This window comes from Nerophis lumbriciformis, linkage group LG01 (genome assembly GCF_033978685.3).
Source record: "Nerophis lumbriciformis linkage group LG01, RoL_Nlum_v2.1, whole genome shotgun sequence".
Taxonomy (NCBI): Eukaryota; Metazoa; Chordata; class Actinopteri; order Syngnathiformes; family Syngnathidae; genus Nerophis; species Nerophis lumbriciformis.
Window position 1 is genome coordinate 26,197,850 of NC_084548.2, and position 20,838 is coordinate 26,218,687.

General features: G+C 40.0%; 1 protein-coding gene across 3 annotated transcripts in view; it reads left to right on the plus strand.

Annotated features, from left to right (window-relative positions):
* Positions 1-20,838, plus strand: part of hecw2b (HECT, C2 and WW domain containing E3 ubiquitin protein ligase 2b) — a 99,043-nt gene that overhangs the window by 58,766 nt on the left and 19,439 nt on the right. For all 3 annotated transcript variants that reach the window (XM_061978086.1, XM_061978103.1, XM_061978095.1), the window contains 9 exons: positions 1,209-1,309; positions 2,944-3,713; positions 3,789-3,912; positions 7,041-7,196; positions 12,967-13,068; positions 19,527-19,677; positions 20,215-20,318; positions 20,392-20,516; positions 20,588-20,773. In XM_061978086.1, coding sequence (XP_061834070.1) covers positions 1,209-1,309; positions 2,944-3,713; positions 3,789-3,912; positions 7,041-7,196; positions 12,967-13,068; positions 19,527-19,677; positions 20,215-20,318; positions 20,392-20,516; positions 20,588-20,773 — 1,819 coding nt within the window. The remainder of the gene's footprint in view (positions 1-1,208; positions 1,310-2,943; positions 3,714-3,788; positions 3,913-7,040; positions 7,197-12,966; positions 13,069-19,526; positions 19,678-20,214; positions 20,319-20,391; positions 20,517-20,587; positions 20,774-20,838) is intronic.

The following is a 20,838-nucleotide window of genomic DNA, read 5'->3' on the forward strand; positions in this document are numbered from 1 at the left end:
CTGGGAGAATCAACACACCTACCAATTTAATCAGAAAAAGCATTTTTATATCTAAATATGTTTTAATCAAGACTAAATATTCCACTCCTCTGATATAATATGTATTAAAGTGAATTGAAGTGAAGTGAATTATATTTATATAGCGCTTTTCTCTAGTGACTCAAAGCGCTTTACATAATGAAACCCAATATCTAAGTTACATTTAAACCAGTGTGGGTGGCCCTGGGAGCAGGTGGGTAAGGTGTCTTGCCCAATACTAGGATGGCGGAAACGGGAATCGAACCTGGAACCCTCACGTTGCTGGCACGGCCACTCTACCAACCGAGCTATGCCGTCCCAAATTTAAAAAAAACTTGTCCCTGCTGTTGGAGTAACAAGCACAATAATACCTGTAAAAAAAACACTTACAGACCGACACTTTGTGTTCTTTTTGTTTGTTTGTGGATGAAAAAAAATGTTGTTCCTGAAATGATTATTAAACGTGTTTTAAGTGTTGGTACAAATAATTTTTCTGTACCTCAAATTCAAACTGCACCTTAATGTACTTTCATTAAATGTAAACTACAGTATGTGGGTTTTTAAAAAAACTCCACAATCTGGTGAGACGCACTGATCTACAAAAGTAATGAAAGAATGCAAGTCATTTGTTTAGTAAATGTTAACTTAAAATAAAAGTATTTTAGTATTTTCTACACCAATTATACTTTGTTTATTGCAGAATGTTTGTGATGACCAGCAAAACAACCAAAGAACTTTGAGAGGAAAAGTGTTGTTCTCTTTACTCCCACTGAATGTGCCGAAAAAGAAGCAAATCCGTTTGCTCTAAAACCAGGTACGAACCGAGCGTGGGTTACCTACCTGTACTGTTGCACCTCTAGTAAACACAATCATAGATATGATCAACATGACAGTTGTCAGCTGTTAGCATATATCAACTCGATGATGAAACATGGTGGAAATGTTTGTTACAAGATACTGCTGTAGTAAACAGTAGGGATGCGGTACTCTGTATAATCCTGCATGGGACAATTCGCTTTAATAAAAAACAAAAAAAACAATTGTGGTATAAATCGAGATCGGATGATATGAAAAAAAATTATCGTGATCATTATTTTTGCCATAAATCGCTCAGCCCTACTGTGTATTTTCTGATGCCTTTTTCTGATATCCTGCTCTGTGTTTGTGTGTGCGCGTGTATATGGATGCAGCCAACACCCAGTCAGCTACAGTCTGTGTCGCCGCCTTCCTACAGATCACGTTAGCGGGCAGCTGCAGTTTCGGGTGGACGTCACCTCCATTGGACATGAAGGTGTGTGCTGACACAGCATTGTTGCTTACTCGTGTCATGACTAAAAGTTTGTGAGGCTTTGTAAAATGAAAATAAAAAACAGAGTGAAAGCCATAATTTTTTCTCTAATATAACGCAACATATCAAAGGTTATTTAATTTTGGAGCTCATTTTGAATTTCATGTAAAAAAAACAAAAAACTTAGTGAGAGTAAGAGTAAGTAGCCTTTAGGGGTGTGGGAAAAAATCGATTCGAATTCGAATCGCGATTCTAACGTTGAATCGATTCTCATTTTTAAAAAATCAATTTTTTATTATATTTATTTATTTATTTAAAAAAACTTTTATTTTTTTTATTTTTTTTTATTTTTTATTAATCAATCCAACAAAACAATACACAGCAATACCACAACAATGCAATCCAATTCCAAAACCAAACCCTACCCAGCAACACTCAGAACTGCAATAAACAGAGCAATTGAGAGGACACACAAACACGACACAGAACAAACCAAAAGTAGTGAAACAAGAATAAATATTATCAACAACAGTATCAATATTAGTTACAATTTCAACATAGCAGTGATTAAAAATCCCTCATTGACATTATCATTAGACATTTATAAAAAAAAAAAAAAAAGAACAATAGTGTCACAGTGGCTTACACTTGCATCGCATCTCATAAGCTTGACAACACACTGCGTCCAATATCTTCACAAAGATAAAATAAGTCATATTTTTGGTTCATTTAATAGTTAAAACAAATTTACATTATTGCAATCAGTTGATAAAACATTGTCCTTTACAATTATAAAAGCTTTTTACAAAAATCTACTACTCTGCTTGCATGTCAGCAGATTGGGGTAGATCCTGCTGAAATCTTATGTATTGAATGAAGAGAGAATCGTTTTGAATCTGGAAAAAATCGTTTTTTGAATCGAGAATCGTGTTGAATTGAAAAAAAAAAATTGATTTTGAATCGAATCGTGACCCCAAGAATCGATATTGAATCGAATCATAGGACACCCAAAGATTCACAGCCCTAGTAGCCTTGCTCCTGCTCTACTGTCTTTAACAGTGACAGTAATTCAGTACATTTTGAAATATTAGCTCTGGCGTAGTTACTGTCGCAAAGATGTAACAACTTGTAAAGCCACAGTTCTACCGTGGAAAAGGTGAAGTGCGTCCATATGTCTTCTCTTCGCTTTCTTCCCGGTGTAGAAGACACTATGTATTGATGTGTTGTATTGAGTCTTGCTTTACAAAAATGCTAGTTCTAATTGGATCACCTTAGTGTTTTTCAACCCGCCCCTCTCCCACATGCAACTGTGGATATTTTGTCCCACCCGCTTAAAGACACAATTACATTTTCATCTAGTTTTAATTCATTTAATAAATTATCAAAAAATGTTGTCATTGTGTTAGTCAACAAGCTTTTGTTTTCATATGTTATCGTCCTAATTTTAATCAAAGCAACATTGGTTGTTGACGATAATGAAGACAAACATTTTTAGTCAACAAACTTAACACTGAGGACAAGAAAATCCTTGCACATTTTTATTTTTTCCTTGTGAAATCCTGCTAAAAAAGTAAACTATAATCACAGAATCTCCTTAAATGGAGGTAAGGAAACTAACAAAACTGTGTTCTACAAAGCCTCTCCAGAGTTAACAGGAACCATCTTGGCCAATGCTGTAAATGGTGACCCTGGTAGCCCCTCTGACGACGAAGACCTTCTGCACTCCTCATCCACCCGTGCCGCCCATGGAGCCTCGCCCACAGGCTCAGAGGAAGGCTCCCTGTTGGTCAACGGAACTTGTTACTACGGCAACAGCAGCGCTTGGCAGGAAGGCACAATCCTGGCAGCCCAGACTAGCCACACGCACCGGCAGGTGTCCCTCAACGACTACTTGGATGCTGTTGAGGCCTCTGGGGGCCCCATGGAGCGACCTCCGACAGGGCCCAGACTCCGCTCCAGCTTTCCTACAGACACACGGTTGAACGCTATGCTTCACATAGACTCTGACGAGGACGAGGAGAGCACGGGACAGCGAGGTGACCTATCCCAGGAGACAAAGCCACAGTGGACTACAGATGTTGCCTCTTCTGTAGCATCATCCGAGCTTCTACAAGGGAGCGAGGTCTCCGAATCGAGACCCGTGTCGTCAGCAGAAGCAGGTTATTCTGTCAGTGAGTTGGTCGGTGCCGAAGGAGAACAAACTGAAGAGGAGCCACGGACCAGCAGCAACGCAGACGCAGTTGGAGCATCGGTGCATGTTGGTGAAGAACCTGGAGCCAATGGTTCTCCTCAGACAGAGCAGCTGGAGTCTTCGGGCAGTTGTGCATACAGCGAGCACAGCACAAGAATGAGCCAAGACGTGGCTTGCAATTTGCCGTTCAGCAGTGGCCCGCTTTCACCCATTCAGGTAAGATGCTGTAGCTTCAAACATGAATGGCGAAGATGTTTGATACCATCAACCGATTTATGCTCACTGTCACAGGAAGTGGAGACAAGGACAGAAGTGGCTCCTCGGGCAGAAGAGGAAGCCGCAGAATTATCAAGCAGCAACAGCCTGGCCAATTCTGCTCTGACCATCGCGAGCGACAATGGGACATCTGCTGCCAGTTTGTGTTCACTCTTATTACTTCATTTACACTCAGATAGTTTGCTGCTTAACCCATTGTCCTCCAGACAGCCTGCTGTTTTCTGTATTCCTGACGATACCAGGGTTTTACATTGCCCAAACGTAGATCTACTACATGTGAATGGTAAAAATATTGCAAGTAATTGAGGTGCATATAAAAATGTCTATTTTTGACACTGCAATTAAGGCTGGATTATGCTGCTGCATTGAGGTGCCACCAGCTTGCTCCTCCCCATATAAATTCTCCAGTTAGCTTAATGTTGATTTTTGCCTCCGATTTTAGATCAGCGTTTGCAATAAAAGTAACTGTTGTAATTATCAAATTAGATTTACCTCCAATAATCCTTCCCGTCTTTCTTTAATTTCCATTGTTCAGTTCAATTCAGTTTATTTCGAACATGCATGCAATACAATTACAATGGAATGCATCACATATTTCCAGTTGTTTCATTACAGCACGTCCGAAAAGGAGTAGGAAGGAGCAGAGCTTATTTAATCCTACCCCCTTTCATATCATAGTAGTTTTATCCCATTTCGTTGTTCTCTGTAACAGAGCAGTGAATAAATAAATAAATATACCAATGCCATAAGTAAACAAATATTAAATACATAAATAATAATTGTCTCTTTTTTCTCTAAAGGTTCAAGAAATGTATGATAATTTATTTTCTTCTTAATTTGTGAACACTTGGAGATGTTTTAAATTAGATTCTCCTCTGAGGTTATATTTCTCCTCTTTTGTTGAGAAGAATTGTTGTACATTGTTGGGTAGCAGGTTATAGTTCGCATTGTACATCATTTTAACTGTTTGCAAATGCACTAAGTCGTTGAATTTCAATATTTTTGATTCAATAAATAAAGGGTTTATATGTTCTTTATATCCAACATTATATATTATTCTAATTGATCTTTTTTGTAATTGTTTGCTCACGATGAAATGAAGGACGCTAACAAGCTGAGGGCCCTATGCGCAGCATTAACCCCCTCAATTTAAGTCTGTAGCTGCGCGCCTTCATCCAAGATGCGCACTTTGGGTGGAGCAGGCCTTAAAAGGGCGTCGACTTAAGTACTTCTTACACGCCTCTGAGGCTGGAATAAATTCCAGCGCCCCAGGAAAGTGAAACATTATATTGCGCTTAGTTTGAATGCAGTTTACACAGTACATAATAATAAAGGGACAAGCGGTAGAAAATGGATGGATGGATGGATAATAAAATGATAAGAGACTTCCAGAGAACTATCAAATCTATTCTTATTGCCTCAATTGAGACAACTAGAAATACCCAGAGATGAGGATATAATTTAATAATGTCACTCTGAATTAACTATCAAAAATCAAAATGGATATTACTGTCTTGTGAGTGCGACCACAGCGCAAGGGGACTGTGCGTATATTGGCAGTGTTTGAACATCGGAAGGATTTAAGGATTTAATACAAAATTTAAACATGAAGCCTCACAGTATTCCAACAAGCAGATAAACATGTGACAAATAAGGTCCTGTTACGTTGGTAGTGTAATGTAAATGAAAATGTATATTGTCAGTCCACACCAAAACATATATCCATAAAAACACACCACCGCTAAATAGTTTCATAATTTTTTGTCAGATACTTATATTTTCCACATATTGATCATACATTTGGTTAGCATGGATGCATTAGCCACATCACGCTACCTTAACCAGTGACGTGCGGTGAGGCTGATGGCTGGTGAGGCACTGACTTCATCAGTCAGATTTACAAACATATGAACCCTAAAGAGTATCTTATTCACCATTTGATTGGCAGCAGTTAACGGGTTACGTTTAAAAGCTCATACCAGCATTCTTCCCTGCTTGGCACTCAGCATCAAGGGTTGGAATTGGGGGTTAAATCACCAAAAATTATTCCCGGGCGTGGCGCCGCTGCTGCCCACTGCTCCCCTAAACTATGGAAATGTATGATATAGTTCATATAGCAATACGGTCTCACTGCACAGCAGACCAGCAGTTAGCCGAGTCCGTCCATGTTGAGGCACTGAGTGACGTGCCTCGACTGGCTGCTGTTCACCGCATCGTCTCTTCTCAGTATTTGAACGGCAAATGTGAAAATTCAGCGATTTTGAATAAAAATAATATAAAACTGGTGAAGTTAAATGGAAAATAACTTTATAGTATAATCACTGGATATATTTAACAATTTAATATATATTTTTTTCTTTTTACATTTTTTTTCTTTCCATGATGGCAGGTGAGGCCCTGCCTCACCTGCCTCTAGTGATTGCACGTCACTGACCTTAACCCACTGTGAACTTTTTAATTGTGAACAAATAGAAAATTGTTTACCATGTCTGCTGTGGAACAATATAACTAACAACATCTGTGTGTAAAAAAGTACCAGATCCTCTTATGTACAGAGCTCAGACCAGTTACATCCAATCTTAATAATGATTGACTCAGTGAATAAAATTTGAAAACACAGATGTGCTGGTTAATAGGTGAACTTTTTTTAATGAAATCAAGTAATTTCTGGGTAACGGAATAAATGGAACAAATTAAGACATGGACTGTGTCAATGTTGCACCTCTGAAGTTTATTTCTTTTTATTTCCAAAACAATGATGACAAACATGTTAAAACTTTGAAGTTTCTCTTTTTATCTAAAAAATAATTATGACAAACGTGTGTCAAAGACAAGATAGAGTGTCAGGAAGCCAAGGAGGTTTGTTGGATTTTAGTGAAGACTTTGACCAAATGTGACCAAGGGTGCCTACATGAAACACCTAATCCTAAAACAAACCTGTGTAAAATACTACACTTTTGTAGTATCATTGTCAAATTTGAAATGGAATTATGTAAAGATTCAGGCTATGTTTAGTTTGCGTTTTCCAGTCTTAACCTCCGAACTAATTATTTTGAAGGCACACGTTTCTTCTGCAAACCTAAAAAAACATCTTTTTTTTAGTGTAATCAAGCTTCTACTTGTCAGTTGCAGTATTACTTGGACACAGTCTGACTGTTGGGGATAAACATTCAACATGTTAGCTTTCAAAAGCCTCTACTCCAAATGTTCTCTTGACAGCTTTTTGTTTACTTTTAGCCAAACAATAGCCAAAAACCTCTTTGTCAGCTGCAGGGGCTGTCGGTGAGGATATGCAAGGTGAGCCGGGACAGGAGGAGGAGGAGGAAGGTGGTGAGGTGTGGAAGAGACGCTCCCTGCGGGCCGCTGAAGGTGCCTGCAGGGCCCAAGAGGGTCTGAGCGGGACAATGCCAGAGAGACAGACTGGTGAGCTGCTTAATGCTTCTAAACTTGGCTCATTATTTGTTGTGGGTCACCAAACCTTGACATTATCATTATTTAACCCATAAAAAGTCAAGGTTACAGCGTGTCAGCAACACTATAAATGTGTTCTTACAGTTTTGTGCCCTTAATTAAGTCATTCAGTGATGTAGAACATAGGAGTGGTTGTCATGTGACAGGCTATTCCAGGATATGACTTACCAAGAATGGCATAGTGTATTCGAACTCAACTCTTGGCATCAGGACCACTATAATCTGCAAATAGCAGAGATGGGATCATAATAACTGAACATCCACAACACGTTGTCTAAGTAAATAAAAACAAAACCAGGGACAACTGCTCCATTGTGCAGGGACCAAGGCAGGCTTTGAACCTCATACCACCACTGACCGTTGAAGGCCTTTTCCAAATCCACAAAACACGTGTGGACCGTTTGAAAGGAACCCCTATATACTCTCAAATAACCTTGCATGGTTGAAGAGCTCCACAACCAGAATATAGACCATGTTGCTCCTTCCCTACCCAAAAATGGCCCAAATCTCCTTCCCGCACTCTGGATTAGATTTCCCAGGGAGGCTGAGAGGCGTGATCCCCCATAGTTGAACCTCCCCCACCATCCCTGTTGGCTAATCCACTGTTACTGCCTGCTCTACAGTGTTGAAGTGACGTGTCAGGCATGGCAGTACTGCAACATCCAAAGCCCACAAAGCAGATCTTGTCCACACTCAAAGCCACGCCACAAAAACGTTTTCTGACCACCTCAAATTCCTCTGCAACAGTGTTAGTCTTTCAGTGCCTGTCAAGTTCTTTAGGACTTTTGCTCGCCTGCACTGCCTGAGGAGATGGTACAGGGCATTTTATCAACTCAACTAGTAGGTTTTATTCAGTTTATTTCATACCTGAACTGTTGACAGGAGCTTTTCAGGTTAAATTGATAACAAAGAAGAATATCATCACAATACTACTAACACTAAACATTGTTCAATGCTTAGCAACAATCAATATTTACAAGCATATAGGTATATATTTAAAATCAATTAGATCTAACTGTATCTTAGAACCAACAATACTGTTATACCACAACTCCCTTTCTTCATCTCATGCATTTCACATTTGCCTCAGGTATATACAATCAGTTACATCATTATCATCATCATATTGCTATCAGAGTCTTGAAAGACATGTAGCAGAGCATCATGCTTGTCGTAAGAGTCATTGTGGGCTTTGACGACCTTTAGTGCAGTCATGTTGACATTTACATTAAAATGTGTCAAATTTGACGGAACAGTACCTGCTGATTCGTGGGTACTCCTTCAGCTTGACAGCCCTGTTCATTAGGTTATAAGGTTGCCGCCACGACCGGCACCACCACCAGCTTGCAACCACAGCTCTAATCGGCAGCCTCGAAAATGGAGGCACAGAATGCCACCCATCTGGACTTGATATCCCACCGCCTCCCTCGGGATGCTCCTGCAGGTTTGAGTTCAAGACTAGACGAACAGAAAGCGTACCCAGCACACCCTCAATATGCGCTTAGGTGTGGCAGGTCTAAATTAGAGAAAACCCTGAAAATATTTACATTTGTTTTTAAAAAAAAAAGTACTTAGTATAATCACTTCACGCTGGAAAAGCAACCAATAAAATCAATAATTAAGGCCAGAAATGTATACAATGGCACCCGTGTATGTCAATTCCTTTTTGTCAACAGCCTAGTCCAGTGGTCCTCAACCACCGGGCTGCAGCCCGGAACCGGTCAGTGGACGGATTGGTACCGGGCCGCACAAGAAATAAAAAAATAAAAAAATAAAAAATTTTTTTATTTTTTTTATTTTTTTATTAAATCAACATAAAAAACACAATATATACATTATATATCAATATAGATCAATACAGTCTGCAGCGATACAGTCTGTAAGCACACATGATTGTATTTCTTTATGACAAAAAAAAATAAATAAAAATAAAAAATAAAATACCATAATCCCCCCGCCCCCTGGTCCGTGGGACAAATTTTCAAGCGTTGACCGGTCCGCAGCTACAAAAAGGTTGGGTACCACTGGCCTAGTCAACCATCTTATCAAGTCCACGTCTTCTTTCTTACTAAAAAATAAAAACTTAAGTCGACCGCTTTTGTCGACATAACATTTTAGAGCCAAAGGAGTAATTGTGTACTTGTATGTCAACATGTTGTAATCATTCTATCGACACAACATTGAATCATGCTCACGGTGATTTCCTGTTCAGTGCCAGGTAATCTTGAAAATGCGCATGTACAAAAGCATGGTGAACATGGTCAAAGCTATTTTCGGTTACATCACCAACCGCTTATGTCGACATGAGTCAGCCAATCCCTGGGATGTTGACTTAAACAGGTTCCACTGTATGACATTCATCCAAGATAAGTGCATGTAAACCAGGCCTGGGCAATTTTTTTGACTCGGAGGCCAAATGTACAGAATAAAATGTGTCTGGGGGTCGGTATATCTGTTTTTAGGAACACTTAATACAAAACCTCACAATAATGTCTGATTGAATGCTAAAAACGTTATGATAGGCCGCCTGAAAAAACGGAACGGAATGTTACATTTTTTTACTGAATGAGACACCCAGAACTTACATGTAATCAGATTTACAAACCCCGTTTCCATATGAGTTGGGAAATTGTGTTGGATGTAAATATAAATGGAATACAAAGATTTGCAAATCATTTTCAACCCATATTCAGTTGAATATGCTACAAAGACAACATATTTGATGTTCAAACTGATAAAAAAAATACATTTTTTGCAAATAATCATCAACTTTAGAATTTGATGCCAGCAACACGTGACAAAGAAGTTGGGAAAGGTGGCAATAAATACTGATAAAGTTGAGGAATGCTCATCAAACACTTATTTGGAACATCCCACAGGTGAACAGGCAAATTGGGAACAGGTGGGTGCCATGGTTGGGTATAAAAGTGGATTCCATGAAATGCTCAGTCATTCACAAACAAGGATGGGGCGAGGGTCACCACTTTGTCAACAAATGCGTGAGCAAATTGTTGAACAGTTTAAGAAAAAGAGCAAATTGTTGAACAGTTTAAGAAAAACCTTTCTCAACCAGCTATTGCAAGGAATTTAGGGATTTCACCATCTACGGTCCGTAATATCATCAAAGGGTTTGGAGAATCTGGAGAAATCACTGCACGTAAGCAGCTAAGACCGTGACCTTCGATCCCTCAGGCTGTACTGCATCAACAAGCGACATCAGTGTGTAAAGGATATCACCACATGGGCTCAGGAACACTTCAGAAACCCACTGTCAGTAACTACAGTTGGTCGCTACATCTGTAAGTGCAAGTTAAAACTCTCCTATGCAAGGCGAAAACCGTTTATCAACAACACCCAGAAACGCCGTAGGCTTCGCTGGGCCTGAGCTCATCTAAGATGGACTGATGCAAAGTGGAAAAGTGTTCTGTGGTCTGACGAGTCCACATTTGAAATTGTTTTTGGAAACTGTGGACGTCGTGTCCTCCGGAAGAGGAAAAGAACCATCCGGATTGTTATAGGCGCAAAGTTGAAAAGCCAGCATCTGTGATGGTATTGGGGTGTATTAGTACCCAAGACATGGCTAACTTACACATCTGTGAAGGCGGCATTAATGCTGAAAGGTACATACAGGTTTTGGAGCAACATATGTTGCCATCCAAGCAACGTTACTATGGACGCCCCTGCTTATTTCAGCAAGACAATGCCAAGCCATGTGTTACATCAACGTGCCTTCATAGTAAAAGAGTGCGGGTACTAGACTGGCCTGCCTGTAGTCCAGATCTGTCTCCCATTGAAAATGTGTGGCGCATTATGAAGCCTAAAATACCACAACGGAGACCCCCGGACTGTTGAACAACTTAAGTTGTACATCAAGCAAGAATGGGAAAGAATTCCACCTGAGAAGCTTATAAAATGTGTCTCCTCAGTTCCCAAACGTTTACTGAGTGTTGTTAAAAGGAAAGGCCATGTAACACAGTGGTGAACATGCCCTTTCCAAACTACTTTGGCACGTGTTTCAGCCATGAAATTCTAAGTTAATTAGTATTTGCCAAAAAAAAATAAATTATGAGTTTGAACATCAAATATCTTGTCTTTGTAGTGCATTCAATTGAATATGGGTTGAAAAGGATTTGCAAATCATTGCATTCCGTTTATATTTACATCCAACACAATTTCCCAACTCATATGGAAACAAGGTTTGTACAATATTAATTATGAACGATAAAACACTGAATATTGACAACATATTAACGTCACACCCCCTCTCGAGCGACATATTTTACAATCAAGCGAAACGCAACAAGTATGCAACAAACACAGCGAAATATGAACGCGAAGGGTGAAAAACCCCCCACCTATATCTGATAAATCACTAAGCTTTAGAACTTTCTCGTAAAAATCTCCTTCCGCCTCTGTCCCTGACACCCGCATTTTAGGCTGGCCGCTCTGGAAACACTCTGTGGAAACGCTCCCCACCCACACTGCTTGGTGCCTCGTCTGAGCTGATGTGACTTAGATTACCATAGTAACTCATATATCATGCAAAAGCACAGAATCCAACCATTGCAATATTTTTTATTAGAGATGTTCGATAATGGCTTTTTTGCCGATATCCGATATTCCGATATTGTCCAACTCTTAATTACCGATTCCGATATCAACCGATACCGATATATACAGTTGTGGAATTAACACATTATTATGCCTAATTTTGTTGTGATGTCCCGCTGGATGCATTAGACAATGTAACTTTTCCAAAATAAATCAACTCAAGTTATGGAAAAAAATGCCAACATGGCACTGCCATATTTATTATTGAAGTCACAAAGTGCATTATTTTTTTTAACATGCCTCAAAACAGCAGCTTAGAATTTGGACATGCTCTCCCTGAGAGAGCATGAGGAGGTTGAGGTGGGCGGGGTTGGGGGGGGGGGGGCGGAGTTGAAGTGTGTGTGAGTGTATATTGTAGCGTCCCGGAAGAGTTAGTGCTGCAAGGGGTTCTGGGTATTTGTTCTGTTGTGTTTATGTTGTGTTACGGTGCGGATGTTCTCCCGAAATGTGTTTGTCATTCTTGTTTGGTGTGAGTTCACAGTGTGGCGCATATTTGTAACAGTGTTAAAGTTGTTTATACGGCCACCCTCAGTGTGACCTGTATGGCTGTTGACCAAGTATGACTTGCATTCACTTGTGTGTGTGAAAAGCCGTAGATATTATGTGACTGGGCCGGCACGCAAAGGCAGTGCCTTTAAGGTTTATTGGCGCTCTGTACTTCTCCCTACGTCCGTGTGCACAGCGGCATTTTAAAAAGTCATACATTTTATTTTTTGAAACTGATACCGATAATTTTGAAACCGATACCGATAATTTCTGATATTACATTTTAAAGCATTTATCGGCCGATAATATCGGCAGTCCGATATTATCGGACATCCCTACATTTTATCGTTCAAGACTTACGGTAATTTGAAAACATCACTGTACATCATAATGACAGTTACAGTTTCGATGTTAAAGATCTAAAAAAATTTTTTGGGAATGTCCGGCGGGCCAGATTGAAAAGCTTAACGGGCCGCATGTGGCCCCCTGGCCTTAATTTGCCCAGGTCTGATGTACACTCATGATCCCAACTGCTGTAACAAACCAAACACATATTTGTAAGTACAACATGTCATGTAGGTCAACAACATAAACACTGCTCTTATCAAACTGTTTGTACACACAGGAGCCACAGCTCAGGTCAACGGCCACATGTCTGTTCACTCACTGCCGTCTGTACGCCATGACATCAGCCGTTACCAGAGAGTGGATGAGCCCCTCCCGCCAAGTGAGTCGTCCTGAGTGTCATTTCTTTACCAGTCATTACACACATGGTTATGGTTTTCATTTACATAATGCAACATCCAAGGTTAACCACGCTCAAGACCACTTTTCTCCTCACATTTGCTCAAGTTTGGAAATGTTTTATCCCAAAGGAACACTTTAAGTGTGTTAAAATGTGTCCTTGCTGGGTTGCACGGGACGTTGCGCCTGGCTGATGTCGGCTCAGACTCAAGCGCTTGAGGAACAAATAAGTGTATTAGTAGCAGGAAGTCAATTGAAATCAGAGTTGAAATGATACATATATGCACTGTTTTCCCCTGTGAAAATGGTTCCAATAGGGATTTTGGTAAGTTATTTCAGAGTTCCTAGGATAGTACAACATAAAAGAGAAAAAAAAAAAAGAGAAGTGAATTTGCAGTGACCACTTTGTCACTGTTTGTATGAACTCAGAGGCGTTTTTTTTTCCCCTGAGCGACCCTTCCCTCTGCACCCTCCATCCATAATTGTAGATACAGCAAAGTAACAAAAAATACGAACATAAACACTAATTTCAATGGCACAAATCCTTCATCACACACATACAAATTAATAAAACAATATTAATAAAAAGAGTATTTGACGCATGATTAAGCGTAGATAGTGCAGGTGTAAATAAAGTGCAATCTAAAACCTGCTTTTACTGGCCTTCTTTGATTTAAAATAATCAATTAAGTCATTATGCAAAATCTGTGAGTGATTGATGCTGATTTTCCTGTGACATAGTGTACCTCAAGTGCGTTTTAATGAACTTCAGCTTGGAAAAACTATGACGAACTCCCAGTTCATCCTCAGGCGCAGTAAAAACAGCAGGTGGGCTAATACGTCAAGTAGAAGCATGCACATATGTTTCTTACTTTGCTAAACAACCTTTTTACATAACCCAATAAATGACATGTAGCTATGTGGGTCTATATTAATTGTGTTACTGAAATACAGATTATTTGTAAGCAGTTTGAATATCCATCATCCAGGGTCAGTTTATCCCTCGCTCCCTCCACTTTGCGTTTCACTCACAGTCACACAACCTCTGCAGTTGCAAATTGATCCTTTGCCGGCACACCCTCTCCCTTCCCTTTGAGGCTTTGAGGTTGAGTGACACACGCATCCTCTCAGCAGCAAGTTGAAACCCCAGCGCCCACTCCACTAACTTGACGTAGAAATAAGTGGCAAAGTTTTTTTCTCTTTTATTTTTATGGGCGCTTGGGGGCCTCCACCCGATAGCAAAATCTACTTCTGTATGAACTTAATCAACTCTTCCACTATGTTTGGGACATATTAGTATTTTTCTTTTTTTTCTGCTTATTTTTGGTTCTGTTAGGTCAATCAATCAATCAATCAATCAATGTTTATTTATGTAGCCCTAAATCACAAGTGTCTGAAAGGGCTGCACAAGCCACAACGACATCCTCGGTACAGAGCCCACATAAGGGCAAGGAAAAACCCCCAACCCAGTGGAACGTTGATGTGAATGACTATGAGAAACCTTGGAGAGGCCCGCAATGAACTAGTATCCAAGAAAAGATGGCAGGTATCTGTCTTGGGCACATCAGATTAGATCAGTGTGTTGAGCAGTTTAAAGTCCTGAATGGTTGGTTTATTCATTGTTATTTTATTTTCAAATTTATTAGCCTGTGGAAAAAGTTAATGTTGATATTTACCTCAGAAGGCTGCAAATAGAAAAGAGGCATTAAATTTTTATTTAAATTGTATTTGATATGCCATTGATATTCTTTAATTATTATTATTATTTGAAACTCGATTTTGCATGTCACCATAAAGTTATATAAGCCTTGCTTGTTCAATATTCAATGCAAAACTTGTTTGGGTCCCTATTAAAAGGTTAATTTGTTCAACCTTGGCCCGCGGCTTTGTTCAGTTTTAAATTTTGGCCTACTCTGTATTTGAGTTTGACACCCCTGACTTAGTGGGTAGAGCGGCCGTGCCAGAAACCCGAGGGTTGCAGGTTCGCTCCCCGCCTCTTGACATCCAAATCGCTGCCGTTGTGTCCTTGGGCAGTGTCAGTTTTGTCACTGACAGTTCAGTTAGGTTTTGGTTTTTCCTGTCTTTGTTTCCTGTCAGCGCTCTTATTTTGGTTATTTCCTAATTATTTCCCTGAGTGCTTTGTCCCCTGAGCTGTGGCTGATTGGCACCTGGCCACACCTGGTGTCAATCAGCCAGCTGCTATTTGAACCTGCCTTCCTCTCCAGTCAGTGCTGGATTATTGTCACTACTACCTGTCATAATACTTGTTGTTGTAGCTCTGTCTACTTTTGTTCACTCTGCTCATGTCATAGTTCCTTCGTGTCACAGTGTTTTTGTTTCTTGTCGACAGTTAGCCTGTGTGCTATTTTAGTTCATAGCCAAGTTTGTTCTCCGCCTTGCGCGCGCCTTTTGTTTGTACCCTTTTGTTTGTTTTTTTGCTATAGTGTTAAATTAAATCATGTTTTCCTGGACAAAGCCTGCCATCTCTGCATCTTGGGGTTCGTCACTAACATACTCTGACAGGCAGGACACTTCACCCTTGCCCCCGGTGCCGCTCACACTGGTGAATGAATGATGAATGAATGATAGGTGGTGGTCGGAGGGGCCGTAGGCGCAAACTGGCAGCCTCGCTTCCGTCAGTCTACCCCAGGGCAGCTGTGGCTACAAATGTAGCTTACCACCACCAGGTGTGAATGAATGATGGGTTCCAACTTCTCTGTGAGCACTTTGAGTATCGAACAATAGAAAAGCACGATATAAAATCTAATCCATTATTATTGTTATTATTATTAAGGGTTAAAACAATAACAACCATAAACATTTGGTATTTGGTCCCAAGTTAATATGCAATTTAAGCGAAACAAGTAAAAAACATTATTAATATGTTATAGTTTTATACCCACTTAAATATATTATGAGTTTTTTGTCCTTACCGTCACATTTGGCATTTAAATTAAACGGTACCCATAGGGTTCAAATAAACCGTGAAAGCCTCTTCATACTTTATTTACTTCTTATTTTCTCTATACTTACATATGAGCCGTTTTCTTTAGGAAACCTCCACATTGAATGGATGTGTTTGCTGTTTGTGTAGCGTTTATCCTGCAATATTTAGCATTAAGAAAACATCACTAAATAATATTTACAAACTGTAATAATTAATCTCTTAGGCTGCATATTCAATAGCAAAGACTTGTGTGTGTGTGTGTGTGTGTGTGTAGACACACACACACACTTATAACCATTTTGTATTGAGCTGTTTAAAAAAGCACAATAAACAAACATTTGAACAGTGGCGGGCCGTGCATTTCCCATTTAGGCCTTCAGTGATGTCCGACTTCAATGATTACCTCTCAAAATACCATCATTTATGTCACCACATGACCATTGCTGGAGAAATACTATACAGAAACACATTTACGCATTACTGGGTATTGTACAGAACAGGTTATTTTCTGCCGCATTTAAAAATCAAAAAACCCACATCAGCAATTAAAACTGTTGGGGGCAAGTGTTGTAAATTGGCTTTGGCTACAAACACTATGATGCATACATTGGATAACTGTTTCAGATGTTTTTGTATCTGTCCCTATTTCAAATAAACCTCTATAATAATAACATATCTTATGTGGTACTGTGAAAATTAAAATTGCAAAAAACATTTTAAACGTGAAATAAGAAATAAAATATCTGAACTGACATTTCATCGACAGCTGCGCTAGCTTCCGAGGTTGACCGACATGGTCTCACAAGATGTAGTTTCTCTTTGAATATCCTTCTTGAAAATGGCCTTGCAAATATATGTGTTGTCTTGTCTAATCATACATTTGTAAAAGATGCAGACGAGCCGTGTTGGCTGAATTCCTAAAATTTACTCCACAGCGTGCTCATCAAAAACATCCCGCTGCCGGTATGTCTACATTAAACAACCTAAACAGGGCTACTGCGCATGCTCTTCACTACTGTGGGTAATGGAGTTCTTATGTTACCTGGCTCATAACATCACTATATATCTGCCTTAGGCCATCTAGAAGGCCTTACTGACAACAACGCGTGATCTATCGCAACTGTCTGTCAAATGTTTGTGTCAGTGAACGGACACAAACATTTGACAGACAGTTGCGATAGATCACGCCAGCATTGCTAAATCTGAAGGCTTCTGGCAGATTTGGTACAGCATGGCAACATAAGCTAGCTGAATTCTGATTGGATAAAAACTCTAAAGTAAAAACAACAGCTCTGGAAGGAGCATAATATGACATTAAGAGAATATGAATACTTTTAGATATTTAGGGAAAGTAAATAAAAAATAACTTTTATCTTTAATTATGATCATGATTTCTGGTTATGTTAGGCCAGCAGAGAAGGCCTAACTGGCCCTGACGGCACACCACTGCATTTGAATAGATCAAACAAACCGTCCAGTCCATTATTGATAGTAATAAAAACTTAAGAATGGTCTGTCTATGGTACCGTACATTTATTAAAGATAAAGTATCTCTGTGGTTGAACGGCATTATGAGTTAACTATGGCCACAATGTAATTAATCACGATTAAACATTTGAATCATTTGACCGCCCCAGTTATAAGCACAGTGCTTGGCAAGACCAACAAACAACGATCACTCGGCAGTGACGGCACTTGTAATGTCCATCAAGTAATACTTACTAATGCATTAATGAGTCCCACACATACTTGCCAACCCTCCCGGATTTTCCGGGAGACTCCCGAAATTCAGCGCCTCTCCCAAAAACCTCCCGGGAGAAAATTTATCTCGAAAATCTCCCGAAATTCAGGCAGAGCTGGAGGCCACGCCCCCTTCAGCTCCATGCGGACCTGAGTGACGTGTCGACAGCCTGTTTTCATGTCCGCTTTCCCACAATATAAACAGCGTGCCTGCCCAATCACGTTATAACTGTAGAATGATCAAGGGCGAGTTCTTAGTTTCTTATGTGGGTTTATTGTTAGGCAGTTTCATTAACGTCCTCCCAGCGCGGTAACAACAAACAACAACAGCAGTCACGTTTTCGTCTACCGTAAAGCAGTTTGTCTGCCGTAAACAGCAATGTTGTGACACTCTTAAACAGGACAATACTGCCATCTACTCTACATGCATATGTGACGATAACATCTACGGCTTTTAGAGAGTGCAGTGCACAACTGCGCACACAACAAGGAGATGAAGCAGAATGCATCACCAGAGAGGGTGGGTGTTCAGCATGGTTAGAAAAATAGTGACAGAGAATAAAACAAGGATGGACAATTCAACCCTTAACTCAACAATGAGTAGATGAGTGTTATGTGTGTGTACCGGTATATGTGTAAATAAATGAACACTGAAATTCAAGTATTTCTCTTTTATATATATATATATATATATATATATATATATATATATATATATATATATATATATATATATAATTCACTGAAAGTCAAGTATTTCTTATATATATATACTGTATATATGAAATACTTGACTTGGTGAATTCTAGCTGTAAATATACTCCTCCCCTCTTAACCACGCCCCCGCCCCCAACCCCCCCCCCCCCCCCCCCCCACCTCCCGAAATCGGAGGTCTCAAGGTTGGCAAGTATGGTCCCACATTGCCTTTATGACGTATTGCTTAATTTATGTACCATCCAGATGTAAAGAAATTATTATTGTATTGTACGGCTCCTCCATGCGCCTCCATGAAAAAAACTGCCTCCATGAAGTATGGTCGACCTTGCAGAGTGAAAAAATCCACTTCGATGATGTTGAATATTTTAAATCTTGAGAAAAAAATATTTCTTAGTGACTGTGACAATCATGTGACTATCCCAGGATATAGCTTCCCCCAAAAGCTTTTTTTTCGCATTGAAGCTCAGTTTATATCCATTTAACAATTGTAATGCTTTAATAAGGTGTCAAATATTACAGTTCAACAGTTCTAGACTATTTTCCTTCGATGAATTTAGAAGAAACAATTTTAGAAAATATAGCAATCAGGCTTTTACCCCTAAAATAGCTATGGACAGTTTGATGTTACGTATTTGTCAAATAGCTCATGAGACACTCAACACATGTCAATGATTTTACAGTACGTTTTAAAAAAAATTCAAATTACATTTGTACTACACTAAAATGTTGCAAGTTCTTTTGAAATAATGATTACATTTATCATGAACAATGTAACTTATGTATCATCACACATATTTCATCTTTTAAATCAGTAATATTTTACAAAAACATCACTAATGTCTTCTATGTGTTATAAGCACAAATGGCTATGGTTTGTATAGGTTAATAACTTTTTGATGTGTTAAGTGTCAAAAAAAAAAGTTAATCCTTGTTGATATTAATCCATAAATTACTAAAACCTTCAAACGCTGAATTTAGAATATAACTTGCTTCATACTTTGGGAACATGTGTCCTAAGACGTGTGTTTGTGTGCTAGACTGGGAGGCCCGCATCGACAGCCACGGTCGGATCTTTTACGTGGATCACGTCAACAGAACCACAACCTGGCAACGACCCACAGCCCCGGCCGGCCCGCAGACCCTCCAGAGGTCCAATTCAATCCAGCAGATGGAACAACTGAACCGCAGGTTTGATACCCCGTTCAGCATCTAATCCTCTAAATGCAGTGGAATGCTTTTATGCTGACAACCCTTCTACATCGAGCAACTCATCAAGTCCTTGTTCGCTGTGTTCTTATTATTAAAAAGTGTCCGCTTTAGTCGACGTTGACATACATGGTCAACCGCTTTTGTCGACATAAATGTTTGAGACCCAAAAGATTCATTCATATGAATAATTGGTTTCTTTATGTCGACATGCGTTGTAGTTGTGTTAACTTCATCATTATCACTGGTGTGTTTTTGCAAAAGCTGATTTGTGGTTTTGTCAAAATCACCAAAAACAAAAGTTACTGCTTGCATTCAAAGCTTTGGCATAGAACCAAATATCCTTTCTTCCCGGGCAGAAGACTTCCTAGCCATTTTTTCTCTTGAGAAATTCTTTATCATCACCCATTCTTCCCGTCTCTGGCCTAATACTTATGTCAATCCGAGAGATGTCGACTTAAACGGGTTGCACTGTAGCTGAATATTCTATGGGACTGTAACAACTGATCAACGCTTCAGGTATCAGAGCATCCGTAGGACGATCACCAATGACAGCAGAGCTGAAGAAGTGTCGGCCAATGAGCAGCCAGCAGACGAGAGCGATAGTCTCCCCTCTTTTCCAGGTTAGCCTGAGGTACCGGCGCATTATGGTCTACGTGGTTGGCAAAGCGTGACCCCGGTTGAATTTTTTTGCAGAGCTGCGTCGAGATGGTGGCGCCACCCAGTCAAGCTCTCGGTCGCGCCTTTACCTGCTTCTCCAGTCTCCCAGCGCCAGGTTCCTCACCAGCCCGGACTTCTTCACTGTGCTGCATTCTAACCCTGTAGGGACCCTCTATCGCTTTGTCATCAAGTAGCACATCATTTAATTCTGTCCCTTGTGTCGTCACGTCAGAGTGCCTACCGCATGTTCACCGCCAACACGTGTTTGAAGCACATGATCAGTAAGGTCCGGCGGGACGCACACCACTTTGAGCGCTACCAGCACAACCGAGACCTGGTAGCCTTCCTCAACTTATTTGCCAACAAACAGCTGGAGCTGCCTCGAGGCTGGGAGATGAAGCATGACCACGCTGGCAAGGTGGGCCAATATCATCATCATAATCGCTCAAATTTTCCTGTATGGCCTGAATGTCGTTGTTCCGT